Source organism: Huiozyma naganishii, chromosome 4 (genome assembly GCF_000348985.1).
Source record: "Huiozyma naganishii CBS 8797 chromosome 4, complete genome".
NCBI lineage: Eukaryota > Fungi > Ascomycota > Saccharomycetes > Saccharomycetales > Saccharomycetaceae > Huiozyma > Huiozyma naganishii.
In genome coordinates, this window is record NC_035925.1 from 86,216 (window position 1) to 108,468 (window position 22,253).

General features: G+C 43.7%; 10 protein-coding genes across 10 annotated transcripts; 5 read left to right on the plus strand and 5 right to left on the minus strand.

The window, feature by feature from the left end:
• Window positions 1–183: 183 nt before the first annotated feature.
• On the minus strand, window positions 184–2,238 carry LRO1 (phospholipid:diacylglycerol acyltransferase; the record flags this gene model as incomplete). The annotated part of the gene is made up of 1 exon (XM_022607466.1): window positions 184–2,238. One exon carries the CDS (start codon window positions 2,236–2,238, stop codon window positions 184–186), a length of 2,055 nt encoding a protein of 684 aa, XP_022464058.1.
• Window positions 2,239–2,491: 253 nt separating this feature from the next.
• Window positions 2,492–3,403, plus strand: ATG3 (Atg3p; the record flags this gene model as incomplete). The annotated part of the gene is made up of 1 exon (XM_022607467.1): window positions 2,492–3,403. The coding sequence occupies one exon, from the start codon at window positions 2,492–2,494 to the stop codon at window positions 3,401–3,403; it is 912 nt and encodes a 303-aa protein (XP_022464059.1).
• Window positions 3,404–3,630: 227 nt separating this feature from the next.
• VPS27 (ESCRT-0 subunit protein VPS27) lies at window positions 3,631–5,535 on the minus strand (the record flags this gene model as incomplete). Its single annotated transcript, XM_022607468.1, has 1 exon — window positions 3,631–5,535. One exon carries the CDS (start codon window positions 5,533–5,535, stop codon window positions 3,631–3,633), a length of 1,905 nt encoding a protein of 634 aa, XP_022464060.1.
• Window positions 5,536–6,102: 567 nt separating this feature from the next.
• On the minus strand, window positions 6,103–7,620 carry CLN2 (cyclin CLN2; the record flags this gene model as incomplete). The annotated part of the gene is made up of 1 exon (XM_022607469.1): window positions 6,103–7,620. One exon carries the CDS (start codon window positions 7,618–7,620, stop codon window positions 6,103–6,105), a length of 1,518 nt encoding a protein of 505 aa, XP_022464061.1.
• A 233-nt stretch (window positions 7,621–7,853) lies between these two features.
• Window positions 7,854–8,396, plus strand: KNAG0D00640 (uncharacterized protein; the record flags this gene model as incomplete). The annotated part of the gene is made up of 1 exon (XM_022607470.1): window positions 7,854–8,396. The coding sequence occupies one exon, from the start codon at window positions 7,854–7,856 to the stop codon at window positions 8,394–8,396; it is 543 nt and encodes a 180-aa protein (XP_022464062.1).
• Window positions 8,397–8,976: 580 nt separating this feature from the next.
• BBP1 (Bbp1p) lies at window positions 8,977–9,996 on the plus strand (the record flags this gene model as incomplete). The annotated part of the gene is made up of 1 exon (XM_022607471.1): window positions 8,977–9,996. The coding sequence occupies one exon, from the start codon at window positions 8,977–8,979 to the stop codon at window positions 9,994–9,996; it is 1,020 nt and encodes a 339-aa protein (XP_022464063.1).
• Window positions 9,997–10,523: 527 nt separating this feature from the next.
• On the plus strand, window positions 10,524–11,840 carry HFI1 (Hfi1p; the record flags this gene model as incomplete). Its single annotated transcript, XM_022607472.1, has 1 exon — window positions 10,524–11,840. The coding sequence occupies one exon, from the start codon at window positions 10,524–10,526 to the stop codon at window positions 11,838–11,840; it is 1,317 nt and encodes a 438-aa protein (XP_022464064.1).
• A 149-nt stretch (window positions 11,841–11,989) lies between these two features.
• On the minus strand, window positions 11,990–13,603 carry VIK1 (Vik1p; the record flags this gene model as incomplete). Its single annotated transcript, XM_022607473.1, has 1 exon — window positions 11,990–13,603. The coding sequence occupies one exon, from the start codon at window positions 13,601–13,603 to the stop codon at window positions 11,990–11,992; it is 1,614 nt and encodes a 537-aa protein (XP_022464065.1).
• A 2,517-nt stretch (window positions 13,604–16,120) lies between these two features.
• KNAG0D00680 (RecQ family ATP-dependent DNA helicase) lies at window positions 16,121–18,766 on the minus strand (the record flags this gene model as incomplete). The annotated part of the gene is made up of 1 exon (XM_022607474.1): window positions 16,121–18,766. One exon carries the CDS (start codon window positions 18,764–18,766, stop codon window positions 16,121–16,123), a length of 2,646 nt encoding a protein of 881 aa, XP_022464066.1.
• A 658-nt stretch (window positions 18,767–19,424) lies between these two features.
• Window positions 19,425–22,052, plus strand: GAL4 (galactose-responsive transcription factor GAL4; the record flags this gene model as incomplete). Its single annotated transcript, XM_022607476.1, has 1 exon — window positions 19,425–22,052. One exon carries the CDS (start codon window positions 19,425–19,427, stop codon window positions 22,050–22,052), a length of 2,628 nt encoding a protein of 875 aa, XP_022464067.1.
• Window positions 22,053–22,253: the final 201 nt, after the last annotated feature.

Here is a 22,253-nt window from a genome sequence, read left to right on the forward strand (position 1 = left end):
GAGACGCTAACGCAAACAAATCGAATCTCGAGAAACGAAACGCCAAAAGCAGAAATTTGTTTGTTTACGTTTTGTTTCTTTTTCTTCAGTTGCCGAAAAGGGAAACAAAAGTGACACAAAATCGATGTCTTTTTTTTTGAATTTTTTAATTTTTCATTTTTTTTAATCTTTTGTGTCGCCGTCTTACATGGGGAACTGCAACTTGCGGACCCACTGGGTCATGTTGGTGAGCTGGCGGCTGCGGACGGTGTTGCCGTGGCCGCTGGCGATGCGCAGGATGTACTCGTTGAGTTCTGCGCTGCCCAGGATGTCGACGTGCTCGGCACTCTTGCCGCCGCCGCGTATGTCGAACCCCTGCGGCTCGTGTTTGATCTCGATGATTGTCACGTTCATCCCGCTAGGGTTGTATGGGGACACCCCCTGCGCCCACTTGTGGCACATGGCCTGCGCGATGATCGGGACCGTGCCGTCCCCCTCGGTGAAGAACACGGGCATCTTGCTGTCGTAATCTATTGTCAGGTTCAACGTGGACGCCGTGCGGTTATCGCTCTCCTTGTACACGTACGCGCGCTCCGTCGGGTTGTTCACACCGTAGATGCAGTATATCTTCATATCCGGAGCGTTCGGAAGGGCCACCTCCAGTGGGTTAGACCAGTGGCGGTGGTGCTTTTTGTTCTTTTTTAGTTCTCCCTTTGTTTTCGAGTAGCCGAAGGTGTACTGATCGCGGATGCGCTCTTGCAACCAGGAGGGGGACAACTTGTTTACGAGTTCCAGCGAGCCGTCCATGGTCAAGTTGCTGAACTTGTCGCTTACGACTCTTTCAAAACGGATGAAATTGCCGTAGGTGTCCGTATTGTTGTGCTGCGCGTCCTCTGGTGAAAAGGACGCGTTCCCCCAAATCATGTCTCCACCCTTGGGTAACATGGAGGGGATCCCTCCCCAAGTTTGCAACATTTGCAATCTCTCCTTCCTACTGAAAAACTTCTCTAGCCCGTACATGGCCAAAGTGTTCAACTGGATGGTATCCTTCATTTCACCGCTGATCAGCGCGGGGACACATTTCGGCGCGCCCAGCAGAGTACCAGCAACGTTGATGAATGAATCAATGTGTTTATCAACCCAACCATCATTTGCATTCCCATACAACTTACCTTTTGCTTCCACCCATTGCAAGAAGTAGAAGATGACCTGGGACCCCATGGAATGGCCTACAAGGACAACTTTTTCCCCGCTCAAATCGTACAGAACCTCGATTTGACTTTTAAGCTTCGTAAAGTATCTGTCCCGCACCTCCAGATCCAAATATGCCAGCCGCCAGTCGTAAGCCGCGGTAACCATCTTGTCCGGATCGTACCCGATAGCACCGAGGTTCTCAATGACTTTGTTCCAAATCCAATACCCAGCAATGAAAAAATCGGAGGCCTCAAAACCTTGCGCTGCACGTAACCGAACGTTTGGAGGGTCCAGCCCTGTCTTCGGATCTAACTTGACGTGTTTCAGCCAGCAAACTTTGTCTAGCACCATAGTTCTCAGCATGTAGAAGGACCCCCACATCCGCTTCCTGAAATGCGTGGATGAGTCACAGCCATCGACATCGGACACCCCCCAACTCTCAATCCCCGTAGAAGTGACACCGGGGACCAGTACCACTGGATGCTTCGCTTTGGCTCCAATCTCCTCGGTCAATTGATTACCTACAGCAAACGAGTGTTGAAGGTTCTTCTCCAAAGAACTCGTGGGGAGCACAACGTTTTGCAAATCCGAAAAGAAACTTGACACGCCTTGTGGCAATACGGTCTTCCAGTCGTCCACGTAGTCCCTGACGTTCTCAAAATTCACAAGGTTATCGAACAAATCTTTATTCTGACTATGGACATGCGACGCACCAAAATAAGCTGGGATCACCAAACCCAGAAACGCACCAAAGATAAACACAACCTTCCGAGAATCACTCCACCGTTTCTTCGGAGCGGCCTCACCTCTCGAGCGGTCACTGAGAGATGTCCTCCTTCTCATAGATGGCCTGCTGCGCCTGATCTTTGGCGAGGGGCTGCCCATATGCGAAAAGTCGCCACTCATAATCGGCTCCATCTCACTGTAGTAGCTGTCATTATCGGTATTCCCACCTGACTCGCTGAAAAAGTTACCACTCCCTGTAGTGAAACTGCTCCCGCTCTCACTTCTATAGCGCCGTTTAAGTCTCCTGGACCGTCTCCGCTGCAATTGAGAACCATCCATCGTTAAGTAAACCCACTAATATTAAAAGAGCAAAAGTTCAACGGTATATCCTGATCGTTAGTGTGATCTTTGCAACTTACGAAGAGAGGAATCGTCGTTGCTTTCAAGGTTCCGTATCTTCCTCTTCTCTTTTTTTTAAATATGAATATAATTAGTTGATTTTAGAGATGAAGTAGATTCCGATTTTAAGCTGTTACAAAGGGAACACTGTAACAGCGAAGAGAAAATACACCCGGTAAGGACCGCAACAGCGATGCTACGATCTAAAATTAGCAGTTGGAGGGAATATTTGACCCCTGTAACACACAAATCCACGTTTTTCAGCAGCGGCGAAATCACTCCGGAGGAGTTTACGTTGTCCGGTGACTATCTGACACACATGTTCCCTACATGGCGATGGAACGGTAATGAGGAGTCCCTGAAGAACGCTAGTGTAAGAGATTTCCTTCCTGAGGGGAAGCAGTTTCTTGTTACGAGAAAGGTCCCCTCTTCGGTTCGTGCGAACGCCTTCTTTGAAGCGGGTGCGATGGGGCCAAGTGCATTTATATTCGACGAAGAGGAGTTGTCGAAGTCTACTGCGGACACTGACCCTTCCCCCCTGGCAAACCCGGAAGCCTCTCAAGATATAGATGAGGCTATTGGTGAACTGGAGATTTCTGAGAGTATCGGAAGCAGGGATGGTGATGATGACGAAATTATAATAAAGAGTGATGAGAACAAGAGGTATTATGATCTGTACATTACGTATTCAACCTCGTACAGGGTACCCAAAATGTACATCGTTGGATATAACGCGCAGGGCTCCCCGCTAACCGCTGATGAAATGTTCGAAGATATTACAAAGGAGTACAGACACAAAACTGCCACAATCGAGAAGCTGCCCTTTTATAAAGGCACGGTTATCTCGGTGTCGATACACCCTTGTAAGCATGCTAACGTGATGAAGGTTCTTCTCGAAAAAATACGCCAGGTGAAGAAGAGAGAGAGGGATCAAACTGAACAGTCTCAACTGCAGTCCACAGAATCGATGGAGGACGACTGGGAGGATTTGCAGGATGATATAAATGACACGCTGCGCGTGGATCAATACTTGGTGGTATTTTTGAAATTCATAACCGGTATCATTCCTAGTATTGAGCATGATTATACGATGGAAGGATGGTAGAGCATTACTTTCCGTTGTGGAGAAACTCACTTAGAAATACCGGTATAAACGGCAGATAAAATTCAACAAAAAAGGAAATTTATCACACTCTCCTATGAGGTTTTTGACCAGCCATGGCAGCTTCTTATTCATGCACTTACGTAACTAAAGTCATATATATACAAGTATATATATATATATATATATAAAATGATGGATTGGTGATAGGTTGGGGCAGGTGTAGTTAATTATAGTTCAATCAACAGTTCTTCTTCCTTCGGAGGCTCTTCTACCACCAAAGATTCTGTTCCAGTGGTGGCATGTTCATTGTTGAGATGATTGGGAGCAACCTTTTTTACAGGAACCGTCGGGAAATCAAATGAGGTTATATTTTCCTTTAGCGCTTGTGTTGGTTCCGTGGAAGTTTGCTCTTTGTGGTAAGTTGACTCCGGTGGATATGGAACGTAGCCAGTCGATACATTATTTTGTTCGCCGGTTCCGTTCGTTGTCGTTTCAATAGCATCTGAATCAGGATAGACAGGTTCAGATGGCTCATTAGATAGTTGTGGTGAGTCTGCCGGATATGGGGCTTCGGGGTTATTCGAAACACCAGAGAGTTCCGTAAATTTGGACCGTTGTGCCTGTGCAGGCTCCCTCCGTTCACTTGACAGATGTTCCGCTAAGGCACGTCGCTGCTGGAACTGCTGTTGCTCGTGTGAGACGTCTTGTTGGGGAACGGTTGATGGAGGGGCATGGTATTGCGGAAAATCCTCCGCCACTTGGTAGGCCGGGTATGGCTGTGGCGGGGCCATCTGTGATGGGATGGCGTACTGTTGTGATATATTGATGGATTTCAGCTGCTCTTCCAATAAATCATCGTACATGTTCATCACGTCAGAAATTTCCCCATTCATCTCAATCAACGTGTTATATTTTGTAATTTTGTCATTCAAGGCGACATTTAACCTTGGTTTTGTTTTCATTACTTTCTCGTATAACATTTGTAGCTGTCTGTTTTCTAAAACTTCAGCTATAGGTTGTGTTTTCATTCTTTCCACCAGAGAGGCAAACAGGTATATATCTTCTTCGTCGGCAGTACTAAGGTCAAACGATGGTTGTGTCTGTTCTGCTTGTCGTAGTTGTTGTTGTTGTTGTTGTTGTTCCTTTCTCAATTTCTCGTTTTCCGCCTCCTTAAGGCTTGCTTCGATAGCTGCCTTTAAGTCGGCATCCATTTCTTCCTCCGATATATCGTTCCCCTCACGAGTCTTGGGTGGCTCGACAACAGGAACAATCGGTTCAACGCTGTATCCCCTCGATTCTTTCAGAGATAATTCAATAGCCCTTTTTAACTCCACATCCTCATCACCCTGTTCTTCCCCTTGGCTATCCTGGAGTTTCTTCTTGTGCTTTTTGTGCTTCTTCTTGTCTGATTTGGGTGTTTTCTTCGAGTCGTACTCGTCAAAGCAGTTGTCACATACCCTAACTGAATCATAGATACCTAAGTCTGGTAATGTGATAAAATGCGAGGAATGGTCCTGACAGTAAACTACCACCACACGAACGGCAATGATGTCTCCTAGTTTAGAAAAGAGAATTTTTTGGTAACAGATCATACATGCATCAGATTCCACCCAATCAGCAGGTGTCTTGGAATCAAAGATAGTCATTTGGGATTCGACGTTTGCAACAATACCTTCGGGGAAAGTGACCCCCTTATTTATCAGTCTCTCGTACACTTTCTTGACATATCCCAGCTGCGAATCGTTCTTGAAAGTGACATACAGCTCATAGACTATGGTTGTGGACAGATCCAATATCTCTTTATCGTATGATTCATTTTTTTGCTTCAAGATCGTATGCTCGAGCATGTCCATGAACTCTTTAGAACATATTTCCGTAATAAATTGCATCCCACAGTTCTTGATACATATGTCTACCAGTTTCCAGCTGCTCAACTGGGTGTTTGGATTAGTCACTGTTGCCCCAATCCTCCTCTTGAGACACCTCATGCTTTCCTTTGGGGGGATTTTCCTGGATCGGATGACATCCGAGACTTCTAACGCCACAGGCAAATCCAGCTCACCATTTGGAATCGACGCACTGGTAGCCTTATTAATCAGCTCGTCCAGCTCTGCAGGGGTAGATATGGACATGTTTCTGCTGCTGCAGCCGTGTATACTCTTGTTAACAATTATCGCAAGGTGGGCGAGTTGCTCTTGACACTAGTCTCCCTTGATAAGTGTGTATCAATCAATATTGGAAATTTTGATCAATCTGTCGTTTTATTTTTAGTTGTCACTAACAAAAAGAAAGAGGGTAAATGAGCAGAGAGTGCTGTCTTCAATGGTAAATAACCTCCATATCATGGGGGACCCGTGGGGACTATGAGGTCCGAACGGCTGCGATGAATGGCAGGTGTCCTTAGGGATTGATTAGAGCATTTTCAAATTTGTCCATTGAGGCGATTCTAACTTTTGATAAAATTATATTACATTTGTAGGTACTTTCTTTGGAATTGAGAGAGACAGTGGGTTTGCATCCGTTAAAACCAGTTTGCTCTTTAAGGTGCACTCACTTCAACGAGAAAATCAGCCCTTTTTTCAAGTCCTGTTTCATTAAAAAGATGTAATATTGGAGTTTCTATAATGCATATATAAAGTGATGAGTTGATATATTAATGTGAGTGTTGGTGCCAGCCCAATAGAGGAAAAGCGCGATGTTCAAAGACCTTGTCCTATTGTTAACGAGATCAGCGAAGTTTTCGAGCTGTTATTCGATCCCGTGTTGAGAAACTTGCTTCTTGGAGGCATGATGTTTTCCTTGTTTTGTTCAGAGTGTTGTCTTTTGTTGGAGATGACACTCAAAGTACTATCCCAAGCGGACTCGTTTTTATGGTACAGCGATGGTGTAATTGGTGAGTTTGTATCTATGATCGTACTAAATATGGAGTTGTCCGAGTGTCCGCTGACATTCCTCAATGGGGTTGTACTGTTGGCAGAGTAGATTGGAGATGGGATCGATGAAGTTGAAGATGGCGAAGAGGTTTCGAACATTGAGGTGTTGATCGAGATCCTGTTGTTTGAAGATGGTGTCTTTGATACAGCCGTGGTTTGTAGAACGTACAACTTGACGTTGTTGATGAACGTCACTATGCCGGAATGCTCTTTGTACGTGTCCAGCAGAATTTCAGGGGCATTCACAATGGCGTTTATTAGGATGTTAAAAACTTTGTATTGTTTCAATGGAGAAGGTTGTGCCAGTTCTAGAAGAGACGATTGATCATGTTCGTTTGTGAATTTATTGATCACATCGAAGCAAGCGGAGGTGATCTCAAACAACTCGAAATTCAACAGCTCATACTGCCAACTGGTCAAGTCCATCAGGAACTTCTTCAAATGAATCAATTGGATCTTATCGTTCAACTCGCTATCGTTGCTGTTCGCGGCGGGGGGGGTCATGTTGTTACCATGGGCTTCCAAAGTTTGTCTTTGGTATAGTTCGTACTGGATGAGGCAGTTTTCGTCGACGTTCAATAGGTAATCGTTAAACGAGGGTTCGTAGACTTCCCAGTTCAAAGTATCCAAGATGTGTCTCTCCATCTGTAAAAACATGGATTCGTCCAAAGTATTTTCCGCGGGGTTTGTGTTTGCGTTTATGTTGTTGTTGCAGTAGTAAACCAACTCGTTCAATCTTGGAATTCTAGCCCTTGGGTTTGGACCGTAAAATCTCCCACCGGTGGGGACCACAACGTTGTTGATGATGTGGTTGCAACCACCGAACGTTTTCGCTGCTAACCACAGGCAGGTCCCCAAGATCAAATTTATTTGGTCTCGCAGGACAATCCTCTTGGAACAGTACCTATCGAACAATCTTGTTGCTTGGAAGAAAATGCCGTTGGTCACTCTTGTTAATTGAGCCAGTTTGTAAAGAAACCCAATGGTGATGTGTCTCGTGAACAGTGGGTTCAATTCCGGCTGCTGGTTAATCAATTTTGTCGATGGGTTGCACTTGTTCGACTGTTGGATAATAGTCGCTGCTATGTCATTTTGGTACTCTTGAACAGTTTCGTAATGCGAGAGCAACTCAGAATTGGACAGTTCAATAGGGTAGTATTTCTGTCTTGCAGTAACTATCAACCCCAATGGGACGTTACTTTCGGAGGCAGCGGTCGTGGTAGAGTTGCTGTTGTTCATTAAAGAGGATGCAGAGTAACTTGACGACGAAGTTGAAGTAGCCATGGCAGTTTGTTGTTTGTCAGAGCAAAATAATGTGTTATGTAAAGGGAACGAAAGACTGATTGCTGTTTATCTGGGTGCAAGAAAAGCGATTGACAACGTGCAGGGAGTGTACAGCAGGAGGAAGGAAGAGAAGGAACGAAGTGTGATATGGGAGGGTTGAATGAGACACAACTGGCTTGGTGGTTGTGGGTGGAGGGTACTATAATTTTGAAGATAGAAAAAACCAAGAGAAGATGATCGACCTCTGTGAATCTAAATCATCAAAGCCCAACAATATATATATTTTACCAGCCTGCCTTAAGCAAACGTTAGCAGCAGAGAGTGAACACAAATATCCAAAGGAAAAAACACTAGTTATGAAAATAGAACAGATAATTCGTGTATGGTACAACGCTGTCTCTGCACTCCAAACGCAACGAATCGCGGACTCACCTAACTGGGGCAAGAAGCGTCACCAAAAGGGCATTTGCAAACTATCCCAAAAGAAAGTCTCTTGTGCATCCCGGCGAGAATCCCCCAAAACGGGTTCTTCTTCGAGAACGCCAAAATCCAGGAAGGTAAATACGCGACGCGACGCGAAATGTCAGGAAGCAAAAATGTGCCTGGCACAGAATATTCCGCACCGCACTATTTCCCGATCGGGAAAATGGGTCCTCGATGAATTCGCGAAATATAACAATACCCTTTGGGGCCGTTTCCCGGTCGGGCCGCAGAACGCCCTCGAGGCGTGTGGGTCGAGGAGGATACGGCGACGGGCCAGAAGACACGCTCGGTGACCTCTGAGTAGCTCTTGTTGGCTTGGCACAGCCGTGTCTCGTATCTGAGACCAGTCTCTGCCCAGAAAAATCAAGGAGATGTCGCTCTGCCTCCCCGATCAGACAGGAGAGACACACGAATTGTGTTAACTCGTGCCCAGGGAGATTCTTCATGTGCAGCTGTTTCTATATTTGAACTGCTTTTTTCAGGTTCGGGCTTTTTTTTGAAACAACTGTCTGCGCTATACCACCAGCTGATGGTGATGGGGCAGTTACTCTTACAGGCAACTACACCAAAAAAAAGTCGAAACAACCGAGGAGCGGTGTTCCCGGTGTTGAACAAGATGCGCGATGAGGACCCCAGTTCCAGTCAATCTCCCCTCTCTCGCGGTTGCGCATCACTGTTGTTTTTTTTTTGTTTCTGTTTAACTGTCGCAGCCTTTTGTGACACGAAATATTATCAGTTCATCGTGTGTTAGTGAAAAGAAAAGTGAAAACATGATAAATTAGTGAACCACACACGTATAGACGAGATTGCTGTGTTCAGCCTGGAGTAAGGGCGGAACCGAATTGGCCAGTATCTTCTATACAAACAGAATAAATGTTCCCGCAGGAAAGAGAGGCCACCTCGTCCGGCCTGTTCAAGTGGACTATAGATGCGCTATTTGGTAAAGGTATATCCCCATCGAAAAAATATAGAGATGCCAATGTTTCTGAGGAGGCAGTGCGGATGAGTCCCAAGCGAGATACGCGACGGAATCTCCAGACGGGGGTAAGCAGTAGTCCCAAACGGCGATCGAACTCGCTGGATGGGTTTGACCCCTCTTTCTACAGAAAGTACGATCTTCTCTCGGACGATGTGAGAGAGGAGCCCTCTGCGGTGCTAAGAAGCCCCATACGACTATACCCATCTGATCAATTGATGACGGACACTTTCATGAACAAAAAACGCGGGACTGGACGGTTCCCCCGCTCTGCAAGAAGAAGCGCATCGCAGAGTGACGCAGATTCGGACACTGCAATGCTCGAAAAGTTGTTCCAGGGGGCCGCTGCAAGTCGGTCGGTCCCCACACACGATGGCCACACCCGCAGCGTGTCAATACCAGGGAAATTCCCATTTGTGCACAAGGACAGCGGCGAGTTCCAAGAGTTGTTCCGACAGCTGGGAGAAAACAACTCGATGCTTTCGCAGATCCAGGAGCAAGTGCGAGATATAAACGAGGAGAATGCACAGCTAAGGACAGACTACGCCAAGATCCGAATAGAACTGATACACGAGCTGAAGGAGTCCAAGACTTTGATGGACAAATACACTCTCCTACACAAAAAATACCACGACTTGAAAACGGTAACCAACGGCATGTTCGAGATAAACACGAAACTTGAGAAGCTCACGGGAGATAACAAAGTGGCGTTGAAGAAAAGAGACGACTGGATAGACGTCCTGCAGGAGCGGAACCGCGATCTGGAGGCGCAACTGGATCAGGCCATCCGCACCCGCGAGAACCAGCTCGCGCAACTCAACGAGACCTGGCAGGATAAATTGGACGAATTGCGAGACTCCTACGAGTGGGACAGACCTCGATACCGCCTGCATCAACCGATAAGTGACTACATATAAAGGGAGAGGGCCCAGGGTAGACGTTGGTCCTCGGTAATGGTAAACGGTCCAGGACCACGTGACCCGAATTCATGGTCCCGTGCTGAATTTTTTGTATGAAAATTTCAGTTGAAACAAAAAAAAGCATGAACTTTTTGTCGACGCTCTCTTTTTGAAGCAGAGAAGAATGTGTGGACTTTGGGGCGTCCAGTGTTTGTTAACTAGCCTTTGAGCGTGCTTTCTCCCCTTGTGTCAGTCGTTTTTACTTCTCAGTAGTCGTATATTTGATTTTGTTTGAACAATTGCTTTTTCCGGATAAGTCTTCTGGTCGTTTCTTAGTTTTTTTCCATTTAGTGAAGCTGGCTCTACTGGGGAAACTGAACTAAGAAGAACAACAACAAACATACGGGGTGTGGAGCAGGCCGTATTAGAACACATACATTCATATATTTGCAAGTATGTCGATGGTTCAGCAGCACCAGCCAGGGAAGAAATCTCTCGGTGGTTTATCGTATCTCAATGGCTCGAGCGGCGGTAGCAATGGTGGGATGAACCTGATCAAAACGGAGACTGGTCATCCGTCGATGTCCAATGCGAAAACGATACCGAACATCCCTTCGACACCGTCGAAAATGAGTGGGGTGGTTCATGGGTTGAACACTTCGGTCAATTACGATCCATCCTCTGTGGTAGCGCAGAGTGCCATGGATCAAAGGCTGGATTTGGGGTCCATGATTGAGGAGGTTACGTCACTGATAGGCAAGGACAACTGGATTAAGTACTCGCAATTGATCTCGCATTTTATTTTGGGGAAGTTGTCCAGGAAGGAGCTTATGTCTGAATTGAATGACTTGTTCGGCGTCGTCTCTTCGAGCACGGAGCGTCGCAAACTGATAAGGCTGCATAATCAGCTGCTTCTGGGGATATTCACCAACTCTCTGCGGGAGTCACCCCTCGGGAATCAGGATAAACGGCCGTCCACTTGGGGGTTCCAGAATGATAAGTTAAAGGGTGACAACATGGTGAGCAAAAGGAAAGTTAACAAACATAACTCTCAGATTGAGACGTACAAGAAAATCGTAATGTCATTGCCTACAAGCGACAGGAATAGGCTCAAAATGATCACAAAGGAGGCCGGTAAAAAAGGGTTTATCTACTGCTCTGTGTTACAAGGTCGGTTGAGTAACGTTCCCAAGATTCCCGTGGTCACAAACCAAGACACTTTGATGAGAATAAAGGCTAATAATTTAAAGACACCAGTAGAATGGTCTCAAGATATAGTAAACGGTTTCAACGCGCCGTTGGCAACTGATAACTACGCTCTCCCAGATACGGACTCCCTGTATCTGAAAATGATAGGTATCGCCAGAGAGCACGGTCTCGTCGGTTCAGTAGACACCAGGTGTGTGGATCTTTTGTCGATGGCACTGGATGCGTACTTGAAAAGCATAGTGGAATTTGGTATCGATTCGGTACGGTACCGAAAAAAAAAGCATTCAGAGTACTATGACCTTAATGACGCTGGGGTCTACGTCCCAGTCTCCACTGGGAAGGATGACATTTTGCAGGACGGTAACTTGGACGACGAAAGTGAAAATTTGTCAAAGATGTCGTTGACAAACGAAGATATATTTAATGCATTAACAATTTTCCCCAATTTGGTAGAACCAACAGTAAACATGTATCACAGTTTACCGGCCACACAACTGTACAACGACGATGAACTGGTAGTAACGAGGAGTAGCATTGACGACTTGCCCGAGTTCCTGAAAGAGAAGCCAATGTTCACCCCTCTGGACGACAAAAATATTGGAACAAGGGAGGAACTGAATTGGTTGATCAAGGATATGTTGACCGAGGAATGAAAATTGTAATGAAGTCTTATGTATGCATCAGTATCTATGTAACGATAAAAATTAATTAAAAAAAAGACACGGACAAATGAACGAACTCTTTGTTGTCCTTCGTTGAATAATATCTGCGGGTATGGGGGAGGGGGGGCGGGGCGTGCTCACTACCGCATGCTTGACGTCTTTGACGTTGGCTCAGGTTTTTTCGGATTAGGGATTTTGCCTATATCAGAGGCAAAATTCAATGTCGGAAGTAAGTGGCCGTCGTCCATGCAATCGTCGAGATTGAAAAAAAAGCAAGACTTCAAGTGATGAAGAAGTTTGGTGATTAGCAGGCCTATATGGCTCGTCTTGGATACAAATCTTGGGGAAATGAGGTGCTCTTGTAGTACACTTAATAGAGTCAGATCCTCGAACTGCACCAAATGGAAATTCACGGTCTTCGCTGAGGGGTCCTCCCTCGACTGAAATTTGAGTTTGTACAGATTGATCCCATTCTTGACATTGTACGGTGTTTTATTCTTTTCAGAGTTCATGAAGGATAGATAGTCTTTTAGGGATAGCTCTCTAGTATTCAATATTAGCAAGTTAGATTCGATCTGCACGGTAATGCAGGATTTACTCGAGCTATCCCTCGGGATCAAAAGATCCTTCGAGATTTTTTCGTCAGAAAGAAACACGTTTTGAACGGTTATTTCGAAATTGTCACAATATTCATGCTTCAAGAATTCCATGAAATGGAATTGTAGTTCGGACCATGGACCGTTGGACACAGTGAATAAGTTAAAGTCTTGGGCCTCTGAAAGGCATAAGTCATGGAATGGTTTGTACTCTCTAAACAGTAGTTGTGGCAGAGGTAATGCATTGGAAGGTAGAATTCTAGTAAAGTGGAAGGAACGGTTTTCTTCGGGGGTGGTATTGTGTACAATTGTTCCTTCAATGTAGTCTATGCTCAATTTATCTTGTACTTCTCCGCTTATATAACCAAAGCAGCGTACTTTACCCTTTAGTTCATCTATGGAATTCTCCAGCTTTTTCCTTTTCGATAATTCATACTCAACCGTGTTATACCAGTCATTGTACTTTCCCTCGTTCTCTTTGGTAAATAAGATCAATTTGTTCATTTTATCAGTCTCCTCCTCAATATTTTTTTCAATATTCAATTTCTCATTCTCGATTGCCTCCTTCTCACTAACTGCTTTATCAATCTCACTGGTAATTTGGGCAATTTCTTTCTCTAGATCGTTTAGTCTTTTCTCCATTTCAGAATTTTGTTGACGCAATTGTGCTGTATCGTTGAGCAAACTGATCTTTTCATCCATACTCTGTTTGTAATTTGTAATCAATAATTCCAAGCTAGAATTTTTTTCCAGCTTATGTTGTTCAAACTCCTCAGCAAGAGTTTTCCCCTTTTGGGCAACTGCCTTCTCATTTGAAAGTTTCAGTGTGTCACAGTCTTCCAATAAATCTATCAGATCCTTTCTCAACCTATTCATTTCCACTTCTAACTCATCTTTGGCTGTTATCTTCTCCAGCTCCATTAATTCATGATTGTAATTTGAAGACATTTCGTTGATGCTTTCTGCGAACTTTTCTTCCAAGAGACTTTTATCGTTCGCAAAATCCACTTTCAACTTCTCTTCTGTTGATTTAAATTCTTCCTCAATAGATGTCAGCTGTTCTGAACAGTGGTTCATTCCATCTTCAAAGCGCTCACATTGCACAGTTACTTTACGACACATGGCAACCCTTCTATTCAGTTGGTATTCAAGCTCCATGATATCGTTACCTTTAAACCTTGCAATATCAGCATTGGCTTGGGATATGTCTTTTTTAATTTTTCCGTTTCTTTGGCAATTTCTCTTTTGAATCGAAGCTCTAGTGCCAAAAGGTTTACCTTCTCTTTTGATAAGTATTTCACCTCATGTTTCTTCGATGCAGAGGGTTTTAAAACACGAACCGCAGTTTTATTTGTTATGTCAGTGAACATTCCATTATTACTTTTAACTTCCCTCTCTTTGGATGGCATCGACTACTTTACAGTTCTGGAATGATCGATCAAACTGGCTTTTCGATTAGTTCCTTTTAGTCGACACATCGATTAAATCTAGCTTGTTTACACTTATTTTGTTGTTGTTTTTCTAAAATCATCATTTTTGTTCATTATGTCATTATGCACGTAGCGGTTATACCATTGAAGGTTGAATACATTGTCTCGCAACAAATCGAGATGAGCTCATTCAATGGGTAGTCCTGTAAATGGAATTGATTGGAGCTGGCCATGTTGTAAATAGTTTGAATATTAGAACCTCATCTTTATAGAGAGGAAAATGATCAACGGCGCGGAATGATTTTTAACAGTAACAAGAGAGTTCGATAGAATTCCAAGACAAATAGATGGGTGGTTACGAGAAACTCTTTGAGGTGACACCAAGCATAATTAGACATTCTTCTTTTCTTGGAATTTTCACGTTGTAGATTTCTTCTGATTTCTGACATAAATCATTTATTCTGAAGTTTTGAATTTGTTTTCAATTTGTCTTGAACCGTCCGTCTTACGAAGTCACATCGCATAGTCCAGTTTAGAGAGCGATTATGCTGGAAGCAAAGAAATGATGCTACACTAGGTGTGGCAGGGTCTCCCAGCAGACGGTCACTGCCGAGCGCCGGAAGCTCCTCCCCCGGATGCGCATTATATAGGAGAGCTACATAAACTGTCGATGAATTCTTTTCACCTTTCATATGACGATAAGCAATGTAACATTTTACAAAGTCGGATTTCCAATATCCAACAGATTATCAGTAGCAGTCATCTGTACTTTCCTATTTGTTTGAAAGTGATGGATCTTGGAGTCATAGCCGTTAGGATCCATCTTAGGATAGGGTTTTGATATTGATAGTAGATTCTTGAACTATTTATTTAATATACTTTGACAAGTATATGGTTCGGTACTTTCCTTTCCATGGATCGTGGAGAGGAAATATGTAGAGGGACATGCCCTTTATATATATGTTTAAAAATCCGGTAACCTTGAATCAACTACGCTGTTTCGTATGTAAATAGGAGAACTTCTTATCGTTGTCTTATCTGTTGGATATTGTCTTTCTCGCCGTGACTATCCATTTTAAGTAGAGTATGAGAGATGACTTAGATAAATTGACTTCTTAGTTATACTATATAAGTATAAGGTTCGATGGTCTCTTCTGTATGTCCAGAAAGATAGAGACCGATACTATAGATATAACTAGTCTTTATATATGTGAGAATTTCCCAGATATTCTCAGAATAGGATTATGTTTCATAGTGCGACATACGTGGCAATATTGTTATACGTTTCATAGTTGCCACGTATCATTATATTTGCCGCGTATCACTATAGATGCCACGTTTCATTCTCGTTTCATATAATGTTTATGCCTATGATGATATCTTATCACCCCTATAATAGTCATTTTCTATATTCAGCATTATCAGCCTAGCATGATGTTAGTTCTATTTACCCCAATTCAGCAGAAAGAAAATTGAGCACAAATCCAAATTTATCCCTAGTACCGCCCTGGGAAATTTTATCGTTTAAGATCACTTTCTCATTGGAATACTTTTCTAATAATTATAAAAACTTCAACAAAAACTATTAAACAATGTGTAAGAGCTGAAGCAGGTTGTGTTTGAATAAACTGTGTAAGGACTCTGATATTGTATATTTACGCCGTATACGTAAAGTATGTAGTTATATCAGTTGTGCGTGCTTGTCTAAGACTTGTTTGTTAGCTGTTGGTTAGTCGGGTCCTGGATTTAGAGACAGTCTTAAAAGATGTCGGTGCAGATACCTTGGGGTTTATATACGTTCCGGATAACGGGCCATCCGCATGTCTCGAGTTTGTATACTCACATGTCGGGTTTATAATAGTTCTCGGTACTGTATTGGATAGAGTAACGGTTCATGAGTTCATTCCCAAAGGGAGTTCCCAATTTATCCTCACACAATGATGTTAGAGGATTATGTTGGATATTGGAAATCCGGCTTCGTACATTGTTACATTGCATATCGTCATATGAAAGGTGAAAAGCATTCATCGACAGTTTATGTAGCTCTCCTATATAATGCGCATCCGGGGGAGGAGCTTCCGGCGCTCGGCAGTGACCGTCTGCTGGGAGACCCTGCCACACCCCAAACATGCGTAGTGCAGCATCATTTCTTTGCTTCCAGCACATTCCACTCTGGCGCAATGCTATTAGTAAAAGGATTAATATATATATATATATGTATGCTAAATGCTAGAAGTATAAAACCTTACCCTCTTTTGACAGACTTTCTCCGATAACCTTTTGATCTCTTACGTTTGAATGATTTCCTTTTCTTATTTCCACCTGGACTCAGTGCGGTCGCTGAGTCGTCTTCGATAATATTTGTCAAGTGGCCATCGCGGATTGCATCAACTACTTTTATTCGGTATTGCAGCTCCCTTTCGTCGACTCGGAAATTAGACTTATTCGAAGCCCACCTTGGTGAGGTCGGAGTATGGGCAATAGCACGTACAGGTTCTGTTAGCATTGATAGACGCCTTTTGTTTAACACTTTAATGAATGGTAGATTATCATCAGCAGATGCTGTACTCTCTGAAGGGGATCCATTTTGCAAAGGTACTCTTTTCTTGGTTTCCTTGAAAAATCGTAGCTTAATAGAACAATCGGGGGTTTTAAGGTCCCTCACATTTGGCCCAACTTTCACATAATTAGAAACAAAGCCTAGTCCATTTGTCTTGGAGTATTCTTGTAGTATTCTCAACGTAATCAAATGGAAAAATATCTTTTCGATGTCAACTTTACGCAGTGATTTACCTGTACCGTGCTCGGGTAGCATATGATGATTCGCTTGAACAATCTTCAACATATTAGACCCCTTGAAAACATCCTGACAATACGATGTGGTGACTACTTCATCCTGGATGCTGCGTACCAACTCGACAATTCTCAGAGCTATATCAGTAATGTCCTTTTCTTCGTCCTCCACATTGGTATTTGAACCGTCAGTTTCGCTCTTAAAATGTTGTTTGGCGCAGTTGTCACAGTTATTATTACAGTCTTTCACATCAAAGGATTCGTTAAAATATGAGAGGATCAGCTTTCTTCGACAATCTATCATGTTATCGCAGAAGTTCATAACTTGCTGTAAGTTTTCCAGCTGTTTCAACTTATTGGACTTATCTAGTTTTCTATCTCTCTGAATCATTTTTTGAAGTGTTCGAATGTCAGCAAAAGAATAGAATGTAATGCAATATGAAAATTTTCCATCTCTTCCCGCTCTGCCAGTTTCTTGATAGTAATTTTCTAGTGTCCTTGGGACTGTGTAATGGAAAACAAACCTCACGTCACTCTTATCGATCCCCATACCAAACGCAATAGTGGCAATGATGACTTGGATTTGATTTGCCTGCCAACCTCTCTGAACAAGTTCCCTGTCTGTGGTATCCATGCCTGCATGATAAAATCGACAGTTGATACCTTCCTTTTTGAGTAAGGCTGTTAATTTCTCACAAGCAATTTTGGAATGACAATATATGATACCAGATTGACCTCTAAACACTGTCTTCAGGGAGTTCACAATCAAAGGTATGCTTGTTTTATTGTTCTTCGGTATACTTTGATAAAAGAGATTATCCCTGTTGAAACTTTGCCTTAGTTGTACGGCGCTTTTCAGGCGTAAATTGTTTATTATATCACTTTGGACTTGTTTGTTAGCAGTTGCTGTTAGTGCAATCACGGGTATCTCAGGGTACTGCATTTTGAAATAGCTTAGTTGCTTATAGTCTGGTCTAAAATCGTGCCCCCAGTTAGAGACACAATGCGCCTCATCAATGACGATTCGAGCAAGCTGACGATTCTTGTAAAGAGTCCCCAGTGCCCGTTGGCACTGAGCAGAAGCTTTTATCATTTCCGGGGACATATAGATCAGGTCCAAGTCACCGTTGATCAGTAGGTTGAAAACTTCGTTCCGCTGAGCGGCTGAGTTTTTCGAGTTGAACATGCAAGCCCTTATGTTTAAGTCCAGCAAATGTTCCACTTGATCTTGCATTAGCGAAATCAGGGGAGATATGACAACGGTGGTGCCCCTCGTCTCTCCTGACTTTACAAGGGCAGGTAATTGATAACACAACGATTTGCCACCGCCTGTGGGCATTAGTACGAATACGTCTTTGCCCGAGAGCACGGAGTTTATGGCGGTTAACTGATTTGGTCTAAAACCTTTTAGCTTGAATGTAGCCTGTAAATGGTAGTAAAGCTCATCTGTCCATCGGTATGTAGGCTGTGTCTGCTCCTCTTCCCTATCAGGGAGCGTGGGTAACGGTGCGTCGTTCAGAATTGGCGGCAGTTCTATTTCATCGTTATCTACTCTGTTCCATGCAGCAACCTGCAGCAGGTCTTCATTGCCATCCAATTCTTGCAGATCTTCCTCGAAATCCTCAAGAATCTCCACGTCATCTTGGTCCTCGTCGGAAAGCACAATCTGCTGAAGTGAGGACGAGCCAATAATCTCAACGTTGTCGTCTCCGCTATCGCTCAATTCTGCGCCACTTATTCCGTGCGAGTCCTGCTTTGGTATCTTACTCTCTATCTCTGGTTCGCCATATTCACCAGCACCTTCCTCATGCATGTTGAACTGGAACTCACTCTCATTATCGACCGTCTCGTTGACCACAGTGGAGCAATCCGTCTTCAATAGCGATTCGAGGGTCTCCTCCAAGTACTGTATCTCGGTGGCTATATGCGCGACCTGTGGGTTCAAGACCTGACTCACCGTATGAAACTTTTCATCTTTAGAGAGCTGCGTCGACTGGATCACGTTGCACTTGTCGTTCAGCACGCCCGTCAGCTTCCTGAACTGCTCAATGAGCGACTGCTGACACCTGACCACTTCATTGTCGCCTGCACCGCACATAGACTTACCACGTGGACCAGGGCACTGCAAGTAAAACAGCTAACTTTACCGATGAGCAATCTTCACCTTAGGCAGTGAGGAATGAGCCACCCGCAAACAAACAAACCACACTCAAACAGAAGAGGAAAAAACGAAAGCCGTGAAGAAAACTGCAGAACAGCTGTATGTCTGGGTTAACCAGCGGAAAATGCACCCAAACTCCGATTAAGCGTCACTCTGCACACTACCTCGCGGACTAGTCTCGTTCAAATCCCAAAGAGAACAACTGCCACGGCGGCAGACCCTGAGAGGCAAACAAAGACAACTATCAACACGTAAACAAAAAATTAAAGGCGTATTTGCTAAAGTTGCCAATACTTCCAAGAAGTGGGATATCCCTTTATTTGCCTTTGAACGTAGAAAGACGCGCACAAAACTGCAGAATTTCCAAAGTTTCCCCGACTTCTGAACGGGAATCGGAAAACAAGAAGGAAAGTAAAAAAAACAAAAAAGAGAAAGAGTGACGAAATAACGTCACCGTTGCAAGTTGACGGTTTACTGGTAGGCACAAGGGTCTTCCGTTTGATATTCTTTGCGTTGGTAAGAGACGTGCGCCCAGGATTTCTAGAAAACAGAGCTGACGGCAGGCAACTGGGGAGAAGTAGAGCGCGTGAGAGCTATGATCCGAATGAAAGAGGAGGAGAGTAGGCATCACGCCAATTCGAGTACAGACCAGGCGTGTGATCTGTGTAGAATCAAGAAGCTGAAATGCTCTAAGGACAAACCTGCGTGCAGGAAATGTGCGAAGAACGGTTGGAACTGTACTTATTCGCCGAAGGCGAAAAGGTCTCCGCTGACGAGAGCACATTTAACAGAAGTGGAGAACGAGCTGGCATATTTCCAGAGTCTCTTCAACACACTGTACCCGAACCAACAACTCAACGATGTCATGGAACGGTTGGGTACCGGTATGTCCGATGCTCCGTCGGCGGCCTCGCTTGATACAACCCGCGGTGCGTCGTCTAGTCCCGTGACGCGGACAGGCAAGGATGGCAGCAATGTTCTCTTCACCCAGGAGGTGGATGGTACTTGTATCCCTGCAGATATACTGAATGGGTTCAACTGGAGTGAGTTGTCCATGGCATCGGATGCGGTGAACTCCAACACTTTTGTCAATTTTCTGGACGGCGTAAACTGTGGGGTCTATGGCCCCGCATCGAAGGTCTCACAAATGAGGTCGATCAAGTCTAACATCCACGGGTTTATGACTGTAAACTCGATAAAACAATTAGTCAACGATTCAAGCGATAACGTCACAGAGGGTGGGCTAGACCGGACTAACTTTATCGCAGGCGAGGGATCGCAGCAACATAACGTGGTGTTGGATAAGGTCTTCTTAACAAAGAAATCAACGACCAAACGATACGTGCAGTACTACTTCGAAAAATTTCATCCATTCCACCCGATAATAAATGAAAGGGAATTCATGGCCCACTTCAAAAGTAGGGACACGTTGATGGTGCCCGATGATATCAAGGACTGGGCCTCTACAAAGAAAACACTTTCGACGGATAATATCGAGTGGCAGTTCCTACTAAGTATTGTGCTGGCTCTCGGATCGTGGTGCAATGATGGTGAGTCCACTGATATTGATCGGTATTACTACAAGAGTGCCGCATTTTATTTGAATGATGCAAACATGCTCCTGTTTACAAGCTCTGTCAACCTGATAGTGACTTTGAACTTATTTTCCTTGTATCTTACAATTAAAAACACATTCTGGAATAACTTAAACTCCGCATACCAGATAAACGGTCTGGCTATTAGGATGGCAGTTTCACTGGGTCTGAATATAAAGGACATACCGACGTCCACCGAGAACGTAACTATGCTAAAACAGAGGAAACTGTTATGGTACGCACTAGTGAATCAAGATATACTCTTGAACATGCATTTCGATAGATCTAATTTGTTCAATTCGCTAAACTATATTCCAATCGATGAGTTACAGATTTTTCTGAATGCCAACGAACACAAGGAGTTCATCTCTATCACCGATATGAACCAGTGGCTACTGTTGAAACTTAGAACAGTGAACACATGCGATTACAGCACGTTGCTTTCAACAGTTAATTTTCTTGATAAAGTTGGCGATAAAATTACACATCCAGTCAAAGATATGTTGCAACTTCACATCAACAATTTCACGATCAGGAAGTTTGTCTCCGTAAACGATCAATTGTCTGAGACTAATGTTTTGGAGAAAGTGTTAGAATTACATTTAAGATCAGTCAGGAGATTATTTTTATGCATAGATTCACAACTACAAACAGGGAAAAACAGAACGTCGCCTTTTGTAGCGTGGTGTTTTGTTTCTCAGCTGTTCGATTTCTCAGCGACAATTCTGAAATACTTGTTCGACACAAGGTTTCCCCTTGTTAATACTAATTATAGTACGTCCAACGAATTAATGATGCACCTGAAGTCAATTGTTAAGTACCTCCAAGTTTTCAAAGATTTGCACCTTTTACAAAATTCCGCCATTGACTTTTATTTGAATTTGTTGAATAATGTATTGTCCACTACCTTCTCAGGTAACGACAATATCAATGTACTGAGAAACCCATCAACAGCGGATGACATGCCCATTTCCGCTAATAACACTAATAATATTCTGAGCAATAATGACCAGTCCTATATGAAAACTGCCAATAACGGCAATAACAGATTAGCAACGATCACCGAATCCTCTAACCTGGGGGCAAATGCTTCTTATAAACCTACGAAGAGCTATACAAATCTGATAAACTTATTGTCGAACAAATTGACGACTTCACCAAGTGTATCATTCTTCCCAACTTCGTCCAATCCACCATCCAATCCTACCACCCCACAAATACTTGGTCTGCAAGACCAGCCTGGGTGGAGACCCATGAACAACGAAAACAACCCTGCAACCGAGAACAACCCAACTTTCACAGGAGGGACAAACTCGCAAACGTCAATGTTCCCCTCGATGTCAATGGAAAACCCGCTGACACTCATGAACAACCCATTGCCAGGCAACCCCGGAATAAACAGTAATTTGAACTGGAACGACAATTCAGCATTCAGCACGGTGGGGTTCACCAATGGATTGTTTAACACTACTACCATGGACGATGTGTACAATTACTTATTCGACGACAACACAACGGTGCAGAACATGCCAAGTAGCAATATTGTTTCCGATGTAACGGCCTCTGAGAGGACAGAGGATAAACCGTTCATGTTTCGTCAACCGTCCACAAATTCCACGGGTGATTGACCATCTATGCAGAAGTATACATAAAAGTGTGAACATCTATTGTATCATTAACCGTAATTATCACAAACACATAACTTATATAACGTTTTAAAATGTGATTGAATCATGAAACGCCATGCCAATTCATTTTACGCTGCAGTTCGAAGACATCGAAAGTATCGAAAGTAGGAAAAAAAAGATTAGAATCTGAAATGAGAATTC